The sequence below is a fragment of the Centroberyx gerrardi genome, chromosome 10 (assembly GCF_048128805.1).
Source record: "Centroberyx gerrardi isolate f3 chromosome 10, fCenGer3.hap1.cur.20231027, whole genome shotgun sequence".
Taxonomy (NCBI): Eukaryota; Metazoa; Chordata; class Actinopteri; order Beryciformes; family Berycidae; genus Centroberyx; species Centroberyx gerrardi.
The window spans coordinates 11,466,371-11,485,273 of record NC_136006.1 but is presented as its reverse complement, the minus strand read 5'-3'; the positions used below and the strand labels follow the sequence as shown (position 1 = coordinate 11,485,273).

The window sequence follows — 18,903 nt, the reverse complement described above, 5'->3', positions numbered from 1 at the left end:
ACCCCCTGCTGCAAGCATAAACTGGCATAACAGTGATACCAAATTATGTTTTTTATTTTCCCTTTCAAGGCTATTTTACTTGATTGGTTATTGGAATGAGGCTAGAAGAATACAATTTATTATTTCACAAGAAAAAGGCATTCTTCCCAAAGACAGGGTATTACATACAAATTTGTATATTAGAAATCAATTTCATCACATTCCATAAATCATCTCATGACCCCCAAGTTGAGAACGGCTAATCAAATCAGTGTTTGCTGTATAATTTTTATTTATAGATGTGTGAGTAATTTGGGTTCTGAGACTGAACTTAAATCCTGGACCCATTCCAAGATTAGTTCCAGTACAGTTGGTGTTGTTTAAGAATGGCTTTTACTTGGATATTTCTATCATGACATATGGACAATTGGGCTTGTTGTTTTTGTGTGGGCTGAACTATTAGGCCTGATTCAACTCAGCTCAACTTTGTTATACGCATAGTGAAATAAGAACCTTTTTCTTCAGGTCACAGCACATTCCAAACAAGAGAAAATGAATTTCATTGTATTTACATTTTTCAAGCTGTGGGGGTTATTTTCGAGTCACCGCAGCTAAATGAATGTAAAGTAAACGCTGAATCAACAGCACAACAGCACAGCTAATGTTTGGTTGGGCTGGGTGGATAATCTAGCATGGCCCGCATCTTAAATACAGAACTGTACAAACAATTGATGATCATTTCATCATATTTGAAAGTTAATTTGTCTTTTTCAGACCTTCCCTTCCCCAGGCTCATACATCATTTGTGCCAACTAGGGTTGCATTACTGCAGCAACTGTGAAGCAAGACAGTTGAATCCTTGAATATGAAAATATTAAATACCAAATTTATCTACTGTGTTGTAACTTTTTTTGGTATTGTGTGCGCTAATACTGCAGACTGTCTTTTGTTTTGAGTCACGTTGTGTCCTGTCTGGCGGATGTATGACACAAAACGAATCATCATCATTGTCATCATTTCTAGTCATGATTATCCCGGAGTGAACAATGAACAGTGTTGTGAGGGCAAACTCATCAGTTCTCAAACAAAAACAGGCATGCTGAGTTCAATCAAAGCAATGCTAATGAACGCTTGATTTTCCCATGCATAGCAATACCCAGATAGCCAATTTTTCAGCCGTCACGACTTCAGAAGTAGCAAGTCAACCGCGAGAAGATGTGGACTTGAGCACACGCCTAATGTAAACATAGGCCGGAATACCATTACCCTCTCCGTAGGAAACACAGGAAGTGTAATGAACCCTGGGAGAACGGGTCTGACTCAGCTGACTGAATGGATGCAGTGTAGAGAAGTCATAGGCGCACTTACTAGGGAGGTTGGCTTCAAGTTCTGCAACTTCTGTTAAGAGAAAATATGGGAGAATGATGAGTAAGAGAGGAGAAGGGGATAGAGAGAGAGAGAGAGAGACAGAGAGAGAGAGAGACACACACACACACACACACACACAGATCTGACATCAGTGTATCACAGGCCAGCCACTTCTCAATGTGCCTCCCCTCCTGGCACAAACAATGGGAAAATAAATAAAAAATCTAATGACATGAAGGTAGCTTGGGTTGGCTAGCTACTTCCATGCCAAATGTATGAGCAGAGTCATGTTTCCAATATCCTTTTTTTTTAATATTTTAACATTGCATTAACATATGGATGCTTGATGGAATATTTTGCGATTTTGTTATTTTGTAATCATAACAGAGCCTGCGGTAACTTCCACAGGGCCCGACACCTTTCCTGCCACTGAGCTTAACAACTTCAAATTAAAGACGCAGGGTGACGACGCAGCTTTTATGGGAGGGAAGTTTTTGGGTTTTGTTTTGGGTTGTTTTAAGACATGAGACTGCACTTTAAGTCTTTCTCTGATGAAGGGCTCCATGAGTGTTTAGCATTCTATTAGGCAGTTAAATCAAGACAGACTGAACAACATCATTTCTGTTGTCATGACGGCACCGGAGCACAAACTAATGGGATAATTTTCAAATGGCAGTTTCAACGTCGCTAATGGAATAGCTGACAATGTCTCCAGCAGTGACGAGCATCTCCAGTCTTTGTCTACAGTTTGCAAAATGACACATGCTTTCATATTTGCTTATAGGGAAAACAGGGCGGCAGAGTGGCCTAGTGAGAGGCCGTCCCGTGACTGAGAGGGTGCAAGTTTGACATCGCAAACAGCCAAGGCGTCAATCAACCACCACGTGTTTTTGAGCAAGTCCCCGAAACCCTACCTGCTCACTCAGTGTAAGTCTGGATGACAGCATCATGTCAAATTTGTAATTTGTAAAACAAAGAATGAAAACAAAATTGCTTTTACAGACAGGACACAGTGCAAGGCTTTAATGAATAAAACAGTGGGACAGAAACACGAGAGAGGAGGGAAAGAAGAGGAAAAAAAAGATAGGAAGACATGAAAAGAGTAGAGGGGCGTTCAGCTGATGTTGCCTCGGGGCGTAGTCTGACTGGATTTTAAAAAGCTCTCCGGCTCTTTGTTTTCTTTTCTCTCCTTGACACCCTGTTCACCACTGATTTGAGTGGGACGGTTTGAGAAAAAACACAACTCTGATCTCCTCCTCCACCCAAAGGACTGTAAAAGAAGGTGAGGCGAGAGAGGATGCAATGACACAAACTGTGAATTCACACATCGAAGAGAAGTGGTTTGTTTGGGGGGAAACGAATGCCTGCTACTTCTCTCTGTGCAGTCTGATATGTCGTTTTTCTGATGCGCATTCCTCCCAGCACTTCACATGTTCCACTGTCATCTACGCAAGCCAATCCACTGAGATGTGCAAAGAAAAGTAATAATTATATACTTTATTGATCCCCCCATAGGAAAATGTTCTCCCTAAAAGCTAGCTTAAGCCACCTAAAAGGTATTTTAAGAAACTCTGCCCTAAAGCTTATCCATAATTTAATCCAGTGGTTCTCAACTGTGTGCCATCAAGGCCCAAGGGTGTGCCGGTTTTCATTCCAGCCAAACACTACACCGGCTGATTTCACTGATAAGTTCCTCCTCTCTGGGTAAAGGTGTGCTAAACAGTGAAAATCAGCTGCTGTAGTGTTTACCTGGAAGGAAAACCTGCAGACTCTTGGGTCACAGCGGCACATGGTTGAGAACCACCACTTAAATCTATGAGCACTGAATTGCTTTTTTTCCTTTTACACTTTCATTCTTTTCTTTCTTTTCCTTGACAAACAAAAAAGAGCCAAACGTCAACTATGATTCGCTTGCCCGTCTCTCAGAGCTGTAGTGTGACTGAAGCTGATGGCATAAAGGCCTCTGAAGAGTCATGATTTGTATGATTTGATTTGTGAAAAAGCTCAAGACAACAAAACAATTAAGTTTCCTTGACAACAATGGGAAGGTTCTGACAATGGAACCTCCGCTGGGACCAGAATTCTTTTTGCTGTAGCAAGATGAACTGTTTTTTATTCAAACATCAATACGCTAGAAGAAAAACAAAGCCTGCCAACCTCAACTTGACCTCACATTCTGAAGCGCTGGTCCCAAGCCAGCTCATCTAGTTGTTTACTACCTTAAAACTTGACTTGTCCTTCTAATTGTCGTCCTTGTGAACGCCAAACCAAAGACACTGACGAAGCCAAACAGCAGTCAGATACTGACTTTTCTATGGATGTGACGCAAAGAAATGCGAGGGCATAGAAGGGTTAAGAGGAGGTGTAAAAGGGTGATAAGAACAAGAAGGGAAGAGAATGAGATGATAAACAAGACGAAGGTTTACCGGAGAGTGTGCACAAGCGAGGCAGACAGAGACAAAGAGAGGCAGGGAAGTGATTGAATGAGGAGGTAAAAGGGAGGACAAAAATGAGAGGGACAAGGACAAGCCTTTGAAATTAATGAGTGGAGGAGGCAGGTGTCTGGAAGTTGCCTCTCAGGGCAGGGAGAGGAACCTATAAATAAAAACCAAGGAGCAAGAGACAAAAACACAGAAAGACAGAAACAGAGAGAGAAAGGCCAGTGCAGAGAAGGAGGCAGAGGCAGAGAGAGAAAGCTCAAACACCTGTGGAGGAAGAGGAGCATGAACAATTCATATTCACCTCCCTGGGTTCCTGTGTGTCAATGCTAAAATAAACCAGATTAAAGAGAACACAACATAGTCAAGAGACAACTATCCCGGCCTACATTTTCTGTCCCCAGATATTTAGATGCCTTCTGTCTCCTAACCTTAACTGGCCTACATTGTTTTGTCCTGTGTCAGCTGCACTAAGTGCAAAGGAGAGAGGAGAGAATTAAGAATTAAGTTACAATGTATTTTATCTGCATTTGGAGTTTAATACAGTACGTTATAACAGTGATTACTGATTGCAATAGAAGAATACACCTACTGTAGGTGACATTAGGGATTGGAGAACACGTGTGCCCATGTGAGCAAAACTAAAGTTAAGATGGAGAAGCAGGCAGAGAAACCTTACATAAAACATCTTTGGAAAAACGCAGCAACGAACAAAGTGAAAAAGAATGGATATGTCTAAATTTAGAGAGGAAAATCCTTCCTCCGAGTCTGAACGTGAAAACGTTCACCTAAAAGTGGATCACGGTCTGTCAGTTGGACACTCTCCGGTTCTTTCTTTTCTTTTCTCTCCTTGACACCCATGAAAACAGGAAAGGATGGATAAAGTGGACAATGTTCCGGGTACCTTTGGTAAGGAGGCGGTCCCTGACGGAGACCCTGTGGGTGCAGTCGGAGGCTCCGGGGGCGCGGCCCGTTTTTCCCCCATCTTCCCTCTTCAGCTTACTGGCCAACGTAAGCATGGCTCCACTGCTGTGATCTGCCCTGGTCTGCCCCACGCTGCGCTGTGCTGCTCTGCACTGCACTGCTGCTCAAATGCCTGAGAGTCACACAGAACATAATGGATGCATTGGGTTAATTTTATGATACTGAACAATGGAGAAAACTGTACATGGCACTGAAACATTTCATTAATCCCAAATGAAATCCTTATCACACTTTATCAGGATAAAATATTGAATTAGGTAGGGCAATTTTCAAACTAAAATGATAGTCTGATTATTTTGCTGGACATTATTATTCTTGATGATTTGAGAAACAAAATTATTAACTTCACTTTTTGCGCCTTCAACTTTTTAACGATTTTCAACTGATGAAATGTTTCAATATTGCTGAGATTCCCATATTCAATGATTGGTAACGATTAGTAAACCTGGTCTTCACAAAGAAATATTAATAACCTCATTAATTATTTATCATTAATTATTAAAAATCACTACATTTTCCCAGTAAAATTAGTCCTTTAAAAATTAAAGACGCACAACACAGTCAAGGCCAATGCTTGATTCCATTCAGTAAAGACAGATCCTGAGCTCTTTCCACATAGGACGAGTAACCACGTCAAGTATCATAAAATATTTGCTGAAGCTGTTGTTGATTTCTAACCTACCTACCTAACCTAACCTACCTGTCCATAGTATCAGTCCCTTAGCAAACAGAGATAAAACGGACACAAATGACAAGGTGTTAAAAGGTGAGACACAGGGAAATGATGATTCACTTTGTTGCCGCAGTCCTTTCCTTTACTTCCCCTTTTTAAGCAGTAAACTGATTGTCATGATATCGGTTAATTACGGTGGAATAAGTGGTTGACATTGATTAGAGGAGCCAATTGCTATTAGACTCCCTGTTGTGGAGAAACATATAGCATAGTACTTCTTCAGCTGCCGCAGGAAGTAGAGTCGCTGGTGGGCTTTACTGACTATGAGACTGGTGTTAAGATCCCATGATAGGGCATCATGGATAGTGGTCCCAAGGAACCGGAAGGAGACCCTCTCTACAACTTGACCATTGATGGAGAGAGGAAGATGGTGGCCTACTTTCTTCCTAAAATCAACAACCAGCTCTTTAGTTTTTGAGATATTAAGTATCAGGTTGTTAGCCTCACACCACCTTACCAGCTCTACTACTTCCCTGCAGTCATCGTTGTTGATTAGACCCACCACAGAGGTGTCATCAGCAAACTTATACAACAAAACTGACACTAGAATGTAAACATAGGGACACTGCATCATCCACACCTCTATTTGCTCTATAGGCGAATTGATGGGGGTCGAGTGTGATACTGGACAGATGTTTACAAACCAGTCGCTCAAGGACTTTCATAATGACTGAGGTTAAGGCGACGGGCCTATAGTCATTAAGACAGGTGATGTTATTTTTCTTGGGCATTTTTCTTCTCTTTCAATGATCAGAAAAAAGTTAAGTGTACCAGACAGAGGAAAGCCTACAGAGACAAGTATAACAAGCCTTCTGGTAGTACGAGATGCATTTTATCATAACTAAAGGCTTTTCAATAGATTCATTGTAACAGCTAAAAAATAAAAAGACAAAAGAGCTGCTTGCTGTTTCTGCCAACATTCTTCTTATTGCTGCAGAGACCAGAAGCCATTATCTCCAGCCTGGCATTGTTAAAGCTCAAGTACTGTAACACTGCTGACAGATGAAAATCTTCGCTCTCCATAAACACAGCTTTAAACTACCAATGTCATGGAACAGTAGACCAACTGAGTGTATTTGTGCTTCTGCTGTTCTTCGTTTTGTTGGGTGCGTTTTTTGTGCATTCTACTCTTGTAAATTGTTGGTATTGTGGCCTTTCATTTTGTAAATGCATTTGTAAAAGATAATATTTGTATTGGATTAAGGTATTTAATAAAAAAAAAGACTGCTTTTCAGAAATTAAGAGAAGAAACGATTCAAGAAGTGACATTTGCCACCATCCTGACTGTGACACAGGAAGTACAATTTCACATATAAACTGCTCATCTATCTAACAAGAGAGTCAAGGTAATTAAAAAAAAATAAGAAAGTAATGTAAACGTTTGCACACATTCCACAATCAGAAAGTCTGACATCAAAGTCAACTCAACAAGTCAACATCTGAGAATTAATAATAGCTGGTGAAATAGAGTAACTATTCCACCACCTTTCAGTCAATTTCAGAAGGTTAAAAAACATCACATCCACCATGAAACATGCTTTCTGATCTGCTTGCATCAATTCCCAATATTAATCTCATATGACTCAGTCCTGCTGACCCCACTGATCCCTTTTGCAGTTCTGACACTGTTCAATTCCTTCTTGTTTTCTGCATCTAAAACAGAAGCAGAATATCCCACTGGGCTGCAGACCGAGAAAAGAAAGAGAGCCTCCCTGCTCCCAGTGACTCCATGTAAATATTCAAAACTGAACAGCCACAGCAGGCGACAATGCCTGGCAGAGCTTCCACCCTGACTAAAAAAAAATATCTGCACTGGCTTCAGCAGAGAATTTTAGTGTCCTACGGGCCTTTAAATGCTGTTGCAAATGTCTTTCCACCCCGCTAAGGGATCGGAGTCCCTGTACTCTCAGTGTGTTCAGTGCAGGCACTGGGTTAGCTCATTTGGTTAGCAGCGGGATGGGAGAGGGAAGGTATCAGATATCTGCGAGCCCATGAAATGTGTGTCACTGAGTCCGACTGAACCCCCACCTGCCTCAGCTGTCAGTCACTGCACCCCAGCCTAGCTTACTGGCACACTGAGTGCCAGGCTGTTAGCCAGCTAGCTATGGGGGGGATAGGGGCAGGGCAACACAGTCGACTCACACACAGCCAACCGAGCTGGTAAAGGAAATACACACACACACACAGGCACATACAATAAAACACAACAGGATCTATCAAACACACATACATCACAGTATGCAAAATCACACCTATTTATTTCATGTCACTCTCCTCTTGCTGTGCACTCACACCAGATTATTATTCAAAAGATCTGACACACTGGCACAAACTCACACATACAAGCATACACATTTTTATACTCAGTTACTTTTCCTTCTCAGTCTTGTCATTATACTAGATGTTCAATGACTATTAAGCTGACTATGAAGTAAAAATGTATCAAACTAATGCTACATTCCACAACGAGCAAGTGTGTATCCCACAAGGCAACATGCTGTCTCTTGTGGGACTGAAAGCCAGGGAAATGTGCCTAATGAAATCACTTTTCCATCACCTCCTTGGCTTGTTAACTAGTTAACCATAATAACTACCATCGCTAAGCTACAGCTAGCTAAGCAGAATCCGATAGCAGGTGCCTCACACAACGCAACAAGCCTGAAGGCGTATTTCAACTTGTGTTTATCACACGCATGTTTTGCATAATTGCACGAAGAAATGTGACTTGTCTGGTCAGTTAACAAGCAAGTGTGACTTCTTAGCGAAGTATCTAGCTAGCTGAGGTAAGTGTATTCAGTATGTGTAGCCGCTATGTTGGGCGTTTCTTTTACCTGCTGCCTGGGAGATAGCGCTCCGTAACGTTACTACACCATAATCAACTACACTCCTCTGTTCAAGGCGCTGGCTGCAACTCCAACTGGAGATTACGAGAGGCACTTCAGACAGAAAATAACTTCAAAAATAAATAATGCAAGGGCTTAACGATGGAATATAAACAAGCTGGGGAATCAGCTGTCAGAACTTTGCTCCGGTGTCATCGGCGACGGAAGTGCAGTGATTGTGCCGTTCGTTATTGTTGTCCGTGTAGATACGGCGGCAGGAAAAATAGTTCCGCACAGCAGTAACCTGTTCTTGGGGGTCCAAAATTATGCTTAACATTACAGTGATCCAAACGGCTGGTACTGTCTGCATACATACATACTGCATACATTTTTTTGTTGTTTAATACATAATTATTATAGTAACTGTCTAACATCCACCTTTGGTAAAACTGATTGCAGTACCAGATTAGATTAGCTTTGAAAACTTTATATGTATTTATTTATTAATTCATGTAATTTATACTATATCAAAATAAAATGAATATTGTACAATAATAGTACAGTGTCAGTACTCTGTTGCAGGTGAAACTCACATATCAAGATAAAGTACATATTATAAAGTGCATACAAAATAATGCAGCATCAGATTTAAATGTAAAATAGTAAAAAAAATGTCACAAGTTAAATCATTTTTAAAAAAATAACTGAGAGCAGACTAGACCCTATCCAGCCAAGGTCATCGCTTGTTTTACTCTCTGATCAATGTTCACTGATTGTGCTGTAACTGGACTTACCATTCCTTGCAGGTGTGTTCATCCAAGCCCCATGGAACAGGGTTTCCACAGGTAAAATTATTCGTGAAGCTTGGACATTTTTGTGCTTTGCCAACTTGTAGTCTAATAAACACAAATTCAAGTATACACTTGTGATATAGACTGTCTCTTCTTGAAATGTTTTTATGGCTATAGTTTTTATCTTCTTATTTAACTTATTTTACTTCTATTTTTTTATTGTGTATTCTACACTGTATTTTATTTTATGCTTCTGTAAAGCACATTGTGATACTTTGTTGTATGAAATGTGCTATAAAGTTTGATTTGATTTGATTTGATTTGATTTGATTTGATTTGATTTGATTTGATTTGATTCTTTAGAAATCGGCTAACTTGAGTTCAATCAGTGAAGGACTTTCGTCTTTTTTTTCTTTGGGAATTTAGCAGTGAACAGTTCATGTCAGGTTTCAAAAGTCAGAAATTCATGGAAGTGGTGCACAACAAAAAAAACCAAACTGAGAGTATTACTGTCAAGTAGAGTTGTTCAAAACAAACTTGTACAGCACACTATTCCAGTGCTGAACCCTTTTACCATGGTTGGGCCCCCTAAGTGTTTAGATAGATGAATAGATGAATCCACAAGTTGAAATGGTTGAAACCCCTAACTGCTCTTTAGCCTGTGCCCCCCCACTCCCCCCGACCCCCACATACACACACACACACACACACACACACACATACACACATTTCCCGTGAGGAGAAATACATTTGTACACAGCAGAAAACTGAGACTCTCACTGTTTGGCAGAACAGCTCATTTGGTTCTTGGAGCAAACCCAGCCCACCCTGCAGTATCTGGACAGAGCTGTGATTCACTCAGCCTGTTGTTCTGGACCCGAGGGCCACGGAGGCTGTCACTGTAAACAAGAACTTGTTCTGGACTGACCTGCCCACTTAAATGAAGGTTGAAAGAGAGAGCAGTCTATTATTCTTGGGTGATTATACTGAATTTCCTCTTGTTCTGTTTGGACAGGTGCAGGATATTAGGCTTTCTGTGATGCTCATACAGCAAAGCACATGCCCCCAAGACTATGTTATGTCCACTCTCTCCTCCTCACATGGTGCGCCTCACACACACATTAAAATAGTTGTCATTCTTCAGTGGAAGTCATGGACAAAGCATACACCTGTATTTATATGGAATTTGTAGAGTCATGACAAAATTACAGAGAACAGTGTAGAATTCCCTTGATATTCTTTTTAAAATGTTACTGAAATGTGATCCGCTGAATATTGAAGGCAGATTACATCAACATCAAAACATGGAAAGGATAAATATCAGCATGAAGTGAGGAACAGAGAGGAAGACCTGTCCAGAGAGGAAGGGGATGTTTGAGGGAGAAAAGACAGAAATATAATACAACTCTACAGACTAGCTAGGATGTGAATAAATTGAAGATACAAACAAATAAAAACTTTCACAATAATAAAATACAATATCAACTTTTTCACCACCACTTCAAATGAACCATATAAGGCAAAAGTCACATGACACAGCAGCTGAAGTGTTGCAGTTTGAAATAAAATATTTCTGTAACTTCTTTGTCTCCAGACTCAAGAACAGTTAAGAGAGGAGAAAACAACTTTGCAATGCTCCTCTACCCAAAGGAAGCAATTAACAGAAATCCAAATAACAGAAGATGCACCTTAAGGAATTTTACACGTTTGTAATCTGCTCTCTATAAAAGTGAAATGTTTAATTAGTTTCTGTCGACTTTGATGACAACCTGACAACAACTTTGGAACAACAGGTCGCTCAAATGTTTTGCCCTTTCAGTGTAAATTGGCTGGGGCTTACGGGAAATGCGGTCTTAATTTTTAGAAACACTAGCACTAACATTACCACTGGTATGAGATAGAAGCTATCAATCGTCTTGACCATGGTCTCATCTGTTTACAGTAATTATACCAAGATATCACAATTCATCTGACAATGATATATTGATGTTTAAAAATGCTACACATTGCGACCTATAATGCCACACATGGCGGCCCATATCTGACTGACCTGGTCAGTCAGATATGGTCTCTGCCACTCCCACATGACAATAGAGTGGGGGGCAGAAAAACCACGCCACACACTACGTGTTGATACAAGCTTGATGTAGCGCCGACTGAGGCTGGTCTCCATCGTGCTGCAGCACGAGAGCCTCAAGCTCACCAGGTCAATTTCTCACAGGTCTCGCATCCCAGTACTGAGCACCGAGCCTGCGAAAGACCCAGACACATCCTACAGATAAAATCTGATGAATGGACAGGGCGTCGACCACGACACCTGTTCCACTGAACAGTGCAGTTGACGCGACTATACTACATGTAGAATGCATACGGATGGCTGTAGCCACTCTGTCTGCGTAGCACACGAACAGCTGCTGGGTGCGCCTCACTGTGGCTGTGCATTCCAAATAAAATGCAAACACACGCACGGGGCACAACCACTGCAGTTTGTTTTCCCTCCCCTCTCCATGAGGAGGGGGATAGAAAGCATGCAGTTGAATCGTCCTCTACCGGAAAGAACTGTTAAGTTCTTAGGTGAGAACCTTCAATCCCCCTCGGGCCATCCGGCTGAGCATCGAGGCGGCATCTCTCTGTCTCTGACAGAGGAGCTGTGGTCTCAAGCCAGGAAGGAGGCCGCTCTTCCGCTGAAGACCCCAGGCTGACCGAGCCCGGGTCCCCGTGGCTGAGTGAGGCAGTGCTCTGACACAGAGCGCCATCCTGAACGAAGACCGGTGTGGTCCCGTCACCGGCCGGCACACACCCTGGTCTAGCCGATCAGCCCGGCGTGACGATTCAGGGGGGCGGTAGCTGTCTCCCGATATTCTTGACGGCCTTCCCATCATCACATAGGGAAAAAACCTGCGTCACCAATGGATGAGGCAGGGAAGCGGAGGCAAAGGAGGTAGCTTGAGCAGAGATGGGAGAGAGTAATCCTCACTGTCTCCCTGCAGTATCGCCGCCTCCTCCACTTCCGAGTCTAGGGAGCAAGCCGGTGGCGGGGAATCGTGACGGGCAGAAGGGCAGTGCTTAGATGAGTCGCCGCCACATACTGCCCCATCCTGATTGGCTGAGCATATGCATGCAAATTTTAGTGCGCTGAGGGAACTAGATGAGTGGTTAAAGGGCAACTTCGGTATTTTTCAACCTGGACCCTATTTTCCCATCTTTTTGTGTCTAAGTGACTAAAGGGGACAACAATTTTTGAAATTGGTCCAGTATTGAGCAAGATCGCTTCAGCTGGCAGCTGCGAAATGGGCTGCAATGTAATCCGACGGGGCAAATCGCACCGTCAATGTACGTCCACTAAAAGTGCTTGTTTTTGCCACTGACAGGCTCAGATTGTTATTATAAGTGTCTGACAACATTATGGAAAGGACCCTACAGAGAAATGAGAAATGGTCTGTGTGTAACCAACTCTCGCTCAAGTCTCGCGAGAGTTGAGTTGTTGCAGGAAGTTACACACATTCCACATTCCATAATGTTGTCAGACACTTATAATAACAATCTGAGCCTGTCAGTGGCAAAAACAAGCACTTTTAGTGGACGTACATTGACGGTGCGATTTGCCCCGTCGGATTACATTGCGGCTCGTTTCGCGGCTGCCGGCTGAAACGATCTCGCTCAATACTGGACCAATTTCAAAAATTGTTGTCCCCTTTAGTCACTTAGACACAAAAAGATGGGAAAATAGGGTCCAGGTTGAAAAATACCAAAGTTACCCTTTAAGCCAATAGAGCCCTGTTAGAGGGTGAAGAGTGTGTGAAATAGAACCGCAAGTTCTCTAGTAATTAAAGGGAACTGATGAATAATACAAGGAAGTGGTTAAAAGTACTTGAGAACTGTTACTTGAATACGTAATAGTGTTGCAATAATGGCATTTTGTATTAAGGTACAGTTTTTTCTGTGTTGTGGTTGATTTTGAAGTTGATGGTACAAATTGTTTTTTAATGTGTTTTTAAAATAATGTACAAGTCATAATTCTCCCCCTCAAGAGAAAAAAGTAAAATGTATTTTATGGCTCTGTCTTTGCACCACTGGGAATTTGTGGTTCATTGGGTCACACACCATTTGAGTGCAATACTGCTAAGACACCTAATATGAGTATATATGAATATATGAATATATGAATATATGAGTTCAGTAAATAAATCTTACAAAGGAATTTGGTGCTACTGCTTTTATTACAGCACACTTATCCTGTCTGAGTTGCTGAAGATACTGTTGTTGGTCAACTTACCTGAGACAATACATTGAGCAACAAGGACAGTACAGCTCCGCTCAGTGTCCAATATTAGGACATAGTGACCAAAATAGTTTTCCACTAACACTGGTCTACAAACTGATTATATGTTATTACAAATATTTAAGGATGCAAAATATAGTAGACAGTAGTCTATAGTAGACACAAGAAAATGTGCATGCAACCAGTCTCCTATCAAGTGAAAAACAAACATTTTTTCTATGCAGTACAGCACCTCAGAATATGTTGCAAAATAAATTGACCTTAATGAAATCACCTAAATTTTTGCCAGAAAAAATGATGAAGCCAGACCTATTATTATTGTCCACTATGTGACTCATATCATTGCACGTAATTGCCATAACTGGTTGGCTTTGTGATCTGGTTCAAGTGAAGTCATACAACGTGATGACTGATCTGTGACACGTACAAGTACTGCTTAACTTGTTGGATGGACTTTGGCATGGGTCTACAAGATGAGTTTTAGTTTTACATGGAAAGCAACTAGGCCTTTTGGTTTGTAATGACATGAGACAGGGCACATCACTGTCTTACCAGAAGGGTGACTGATGCTTTGACTAAGTGTCTTCCTCAAGACAGTGCAGTGTCCATTATTCGGAAATATAGTTTTCCACTAACACTGGTCTACAAACTGGTTCCATTTATGGATGACAGATGAAGTAAGGCTGCTAACGTAGTAATAACTAACGTACTAATAATAATAACTACGTTATTACATATGTATATCAGGATGGAAAACAACAGCCAAAGAATGTGGCAATCACTCCTATCACCCTCCAGCAATAAACATACAGACTTGAATAAGTACTCCAGTGTCTTACTTTGGGTAGTCTTTATTAAGTGCACAGGAAAATAGCTTTGTTTATTACAAATATTCTGTCAAGGTATCTTTAGGCAAAGCCAGTATCTGCCAAGTGCTCCTGTTGAATTGCTCAGAGGCAATACAGTAAAACATAACATCCATTATCCACCATTACCATTACCACCTGAGTGAGTTTAAGTTCCTCCCAGGTATTCACTTATTTGGCAATAGTCAAATATGATTATCAACATCTAAGTGCAAACTTCCATTTCAATCATTTTATACTTTATTTGCAATACCTAATGCCTAGTATGTTCATTTACAAAATCAGTTGTTTCAGTATAAGATAATATATAATAATAACAAATACATAACATATTATCATATAGCGTTATGTATTACAAATCTGCAATTGGATCACAAAAAGGTATATATGTTGTACTTTTTTCATGAGTGATTCATGGGATTACGATAACCTTCATGATGACAATCTGTTCATGACAATCATCAAAGTGTCATGTCATAATTATAGCTCTAAACAGATCTAAATATGGAAAACTTTTTGGTTGGCTGAGCAATCACAGCCATACTTCCTCCTGACCGATTTCCTAGTTGTTCAACACACCCGGTCCTCAGCGTATATATAGGAGCTGCCTCCAGCACAGAAACATAAGTCGCACTCGACGAGGAAACATGAAGTCTTTCAACCTGTGCATTCTACTAAGCCTGGCAGTCACAGTTTACTGTGTGCCAATATCACAAGTTACTGTACAAGATGAGCTTTTTGCAGAGGTAAGGTATCCTCACTATATATTCTCACTGTTTTGCTATAAAGATGTGTTCGAGGATCTTATGTGACTGTAGTGTACAGCGTTAACATAAAATACATGCAGATCCTCTCCCCTTTTTCCTTCATGCAATCTATGTCTGTCCTGCAGCTGCTGCATTATCTAACCCTCTAACCCTTGTTCTTTCTTGCAGAGCTACCTGAAGAATTTCTTCAACCTGACACAGGAGACGGGTCCGGTGGCCAGACAGGGGATCAGCCAGGTGAGCAAGAAGCTCAGCGAGATGCAGCGCTTCTTTGGCCTCCAGATCACTGGCATGTTGGATGCTGAGACCGTGAGGATGATGAAGAAGCCCCGCTGTGGCGTTCCAGATGGCAAGATTGCCCATTTCTCCACCTTTGGAAACAACCCCAAGTGGGAAAAACACAGCCTTACCTACAGGTGAGTGATCTAAAAAGAGCGCAGGAGAGAGGCAGGAAGAAGCTAATTTTAGACATTACATATAATTGACTATTTTATTATATATTTGACTGTTTTTCTGTCCTATATAGGATTGAGAACTACACCCCTGACATGTCCATGTCTGAGGTAGATGACTCCATAGAGAGAGCTCTGCAGGTTTGGGCCAAAGTCACTCCCCTGAGATTCACAAGAATCTATAGAGGCACCGCTGACATCATGATCTCTTTTGTCCGCCAATGTAAGTACAAAATAACTTTCCACTTATCCCATCAAAGTCACAGTTTTATATCCCAATTGAAATGCGGTATATGAAGTAGCTATTGGGCAATAAGTGGTTGATCTTGAAGGACAGTAGAGAGTAGATGGGTTGGATCCCTTGTTGACATCTCTACTTGTCAGGGGACAGTGCTTCAATGACTCTTATCCTTTAAATGACTTAGAGAAGGAGCATTTACGCCAAGATTACATAACGTATATATCACCCACCATAACAAAAACACAACATCATTCCACAATTTGTTTCACAGTTTTTGATGAGTTGGAGAAGTGTTGAAAACACTGTCTTAATGTCAGCTCCATTTATTGGTTGTTGTTTCCCAAGAAGCACCTGAACGACTATAATTATTTCTGTGCCTTGACTTACATTGGAGCACAGCTGATCAATCTCAGTTCTAAGATACATTTGGGAAATCCAGTTCTGCACTGTTAGTTGTCACAGCAGTAAGTGCAGGAGCAAAAAGCATCCGTTAAATAGCTGTAATTTCACTACTGGCTCTTTCCTATTTGCAAAATCTGACAGGAGTTTGTTTTTGTTTACAGCGCATGGTGATTATAACCCCTTTGATGGCCCTGGTGGCATCCTTGCCCATGCCTTTGCCCCGTCCCCTGGCATTGGAGGAGACGCCCATTTTGATGACGATGAGACCTTCACCTTCCGCTCAAACACAGGTGAGTTCTTTCACAGGCAAACTCTACCCTATCGGATTCTTCTGCGCTGTGAATGTGCATTTTGACATGATCATTGCTCATCACTGAGCGAGAGCAGGAACACAACTGTAATTTTGCGTTTCCCGCTGCAGGCTCCGTCCTCTTCCTTGTAGCAGCCCACGAGTTTGGCCATTCCCTGGGCTTGGGTCACTCCGAAGACCCTGGCGCTCTCATGTACCATCTGTACAGCTTCAGAAACCCTGACACCTTCGTCCTGCCCCAGGATGACGTCAACGGCATCCAGTCTCTCTACGGTTAGTCGTCATTGCCTGGTTCACTGTAGCCTGCAAAACTGATCTCTAAAGAAGTCACGCCTGAGCCTGGAGCACTTCATGCTCTCCATAGGGCTTTGTTGCTGAGTGATGCAGAACTCTCTAAATACTCGATGACTGATTTGATTTGACCTCCAGGTCCAAACCCTGATGAGGATCCCTATGTGCCTGGACCTACTCCCCCCACCACCCCCGACGCCTGTGATCCAAACATGGTCCTGGATGCTGTCACCACACTGCGAGGAGAGATGCTCTTCTTCAAAGACAGGTATGCTAGACATTGAATGACCAAGTATATGAAAGCAAAATACATGAGAACGACAGTGTTTTATCTAGATGGGAGAACTGGCTGATGTACTAATGTTGTCATGTTGTGGTGTTGTCTGTTCTCAGCTTCTTCTGGCGTAGCTACCCACAGAGCACGACGCCTCAGCTGAGTCGCATCAGAAGCTTCTGGCCCAGCGCCCCTGCCAACATCGACGCCGCTTACGAAAGCCGCCAATCAGACACAGTCTTGCTCTTTAAAGGCACGAGTCCTCATAATTGTCCTAAGGCACCTAACCTGTAGCCATTTCAAAGTCTGCATTCGTGCATTGGCTGATAACTCTTTTCTTTCCATGCCTCAACAGGTCGCAAAGTCTGGGCCTTCTCTGGCAGTGATGTTGTGCGTGGCTATCCCAAACCACTCACCAGTATCGGTCTGCCCAGAAGCGTGAAGAAAGTCGATGCTGCCCTCTATAACGAGGAAACTCACAAGACATTATTCTTTGTTGGCAAACACTACTACAGGTATGTTCAAACCGGTGCAATTACACTTTACTGAGTTAGGTATTATCTATAACTTACCCTGATGTCTGAATGGTAGTGAATCAGCCTAATTCATGTCTGTGTTTTGTTTTTAGTTATGATGAGGCCAAAGGCACTATGGACCAGGGATTCCCCAAACTGGTGGAGCAGACCTTCTCAGGCCTGACCAGCAAGGTGACTGCAGCTTTCCAGTACAGAGGTGAGTGGCATTCAAAACCGATCCGAGTTTCCCAAGTCAAGTGTACGGAAATGAGAAGGTGTTCAAAACGTTTCGGACATAGGAACCCTCTCTGTAACTTATCAGCCTATAACCAGCACAGTAATTAACAGTGTGCCTTTGTTCCCCAGGCTTTACCTACATCTACAGCGGGCCCTACATGTTCAGGTACAGCCTGAGGAGCGGCAGGCTGGACCACATGCTGAATAACAACTACTTCCTGCCCTGCACTAACTTCTAGACCATCTGACTACATTAGTTGCTTACAAAGCCACTGTGAATGACAATGAATGTTCCAGAGTCCATCTATTATTTTTAATATTATGTTTTATCAAATCTAGTTAAATTGTTACACATATTTATGTAAACATATATTTTTATATATATTTGGATCTACATTGCTGTTGTTATTCTTATTGTATTTAATTTCATAATCTAAAGATATTAATGTATTTAAAAAACAGTCTATTGTAACAATTTGGTGCAATCAATTTCCAAATAAATTTGTCTTAATAAGAATTTAATATGTTTGCATTTTAAAATCAACATCTAAAGTAAATGTACTGTTTGCCATTACTGGAGAAAAGTTGTTTCATATAACTAAATAGGGTTTGCTCAGCAAGCCTGATGGGGTTTTTCTAATATTTTATGAAAAATATCTAACATTCAGCCATTTAAAATTGATCCTCCAATTTGACGCAGAATAAATATGCATATATATATCATTATCATTATATATCAAATATCATTTAGTTATAAATGTACAGAAACACGTTCTATGAAAGCCACATTTGATATACATTATAAAAGCAATCGTTAGTCAAAATGCTTTAAGAAACATAGTTAGAAACACATAGGCTATACTGATGCATGTATTACATATTATAAATAAAGCGCTGTTATGATAACTCACAAGGTAAAGTGATGTAAAAGCTGATAATACTAAAGATGTTTTCAATTAGAGAACTGTTTATATATAATGCCTTATTGAACACTAGTTGCACTATATTTTTTTGTGAGCAGCTAAATGACATTACATACTGAAGTCATTGTGTCAGTCTTGTGTTAGCACTAGCTTGGTAGCATTCTTGGGTTAGCCAGGTGCTAGCATCAGATTGCTAGCATGTTTGGGTCAGCCTTGTGTTAGCATTAG

At 41.4% G+C, this 18,903-nt stretch overlaps 2 protein-coding genes across 4 annotated transcripts in view; one reads left to right on the top strand and one right to left on the bottom strand.

The window, feature by feature from the left end:
* ube2f (ubiquitin-conjugating enzyme E2F (putative)) overlaps positions 1–8,528 on the bottom strand; it is a 55,711-nt gene extending 47,183 nt beyond the window's left edge. For all 3 annotated transcript variants that reach the window (XR_013505125.1, XR_013505126.1, XM_071900814.2), the window contains exons 1-3: positions 8,334–8,528; positions 4,690–4,881; positions 1,348–1,377 (exon numbers count right to left, since the gene is read on the bottom strand). Coding sequence is in view for 1 of the 3 variants with exons in the window: in XM_071900814.2 (XP_071756915.1) it covers positions 1,348–1,377; positions 4,690–4,804 (145 nt within the window). In the remaining 2 variants the exon portion in view is untranslated. The remainder of the gene's footprint in view (positions 1–1,347; positions 1,378–4,689; positions 4,882–8,333) is intronic.
* Positions 8,529–14,910: 6,382 nt separating this feature from the next.
* Positions 14,911–18,131, top strand: LOC139912895 (collagenase 3-like). Its single transcript, XM_071900816.2, has 10 exons — positions 14,911–15,009; positions 15,199–15,446; positions 15,557–15,705; positions 16,287–16,415; positions 16,547–16,708; positions 16,865–16,994; positions 17,120–17,253; positions 17,356–17,515; positions 17,629–17,732; positions 17,882–18,131. Exons 1-10 carry the CDS (start codon positions 14,911–14,913, stop codon positions 17,989–17,991), a joined length of 1,425 nt encoding a protein of 474 aa, XP_071756917.1. The 3' UTR covers positions 17,992–18,131.
* The last annotated feature ends 772 nt before the right edge of the window (positions 18,132–18,903 follow it).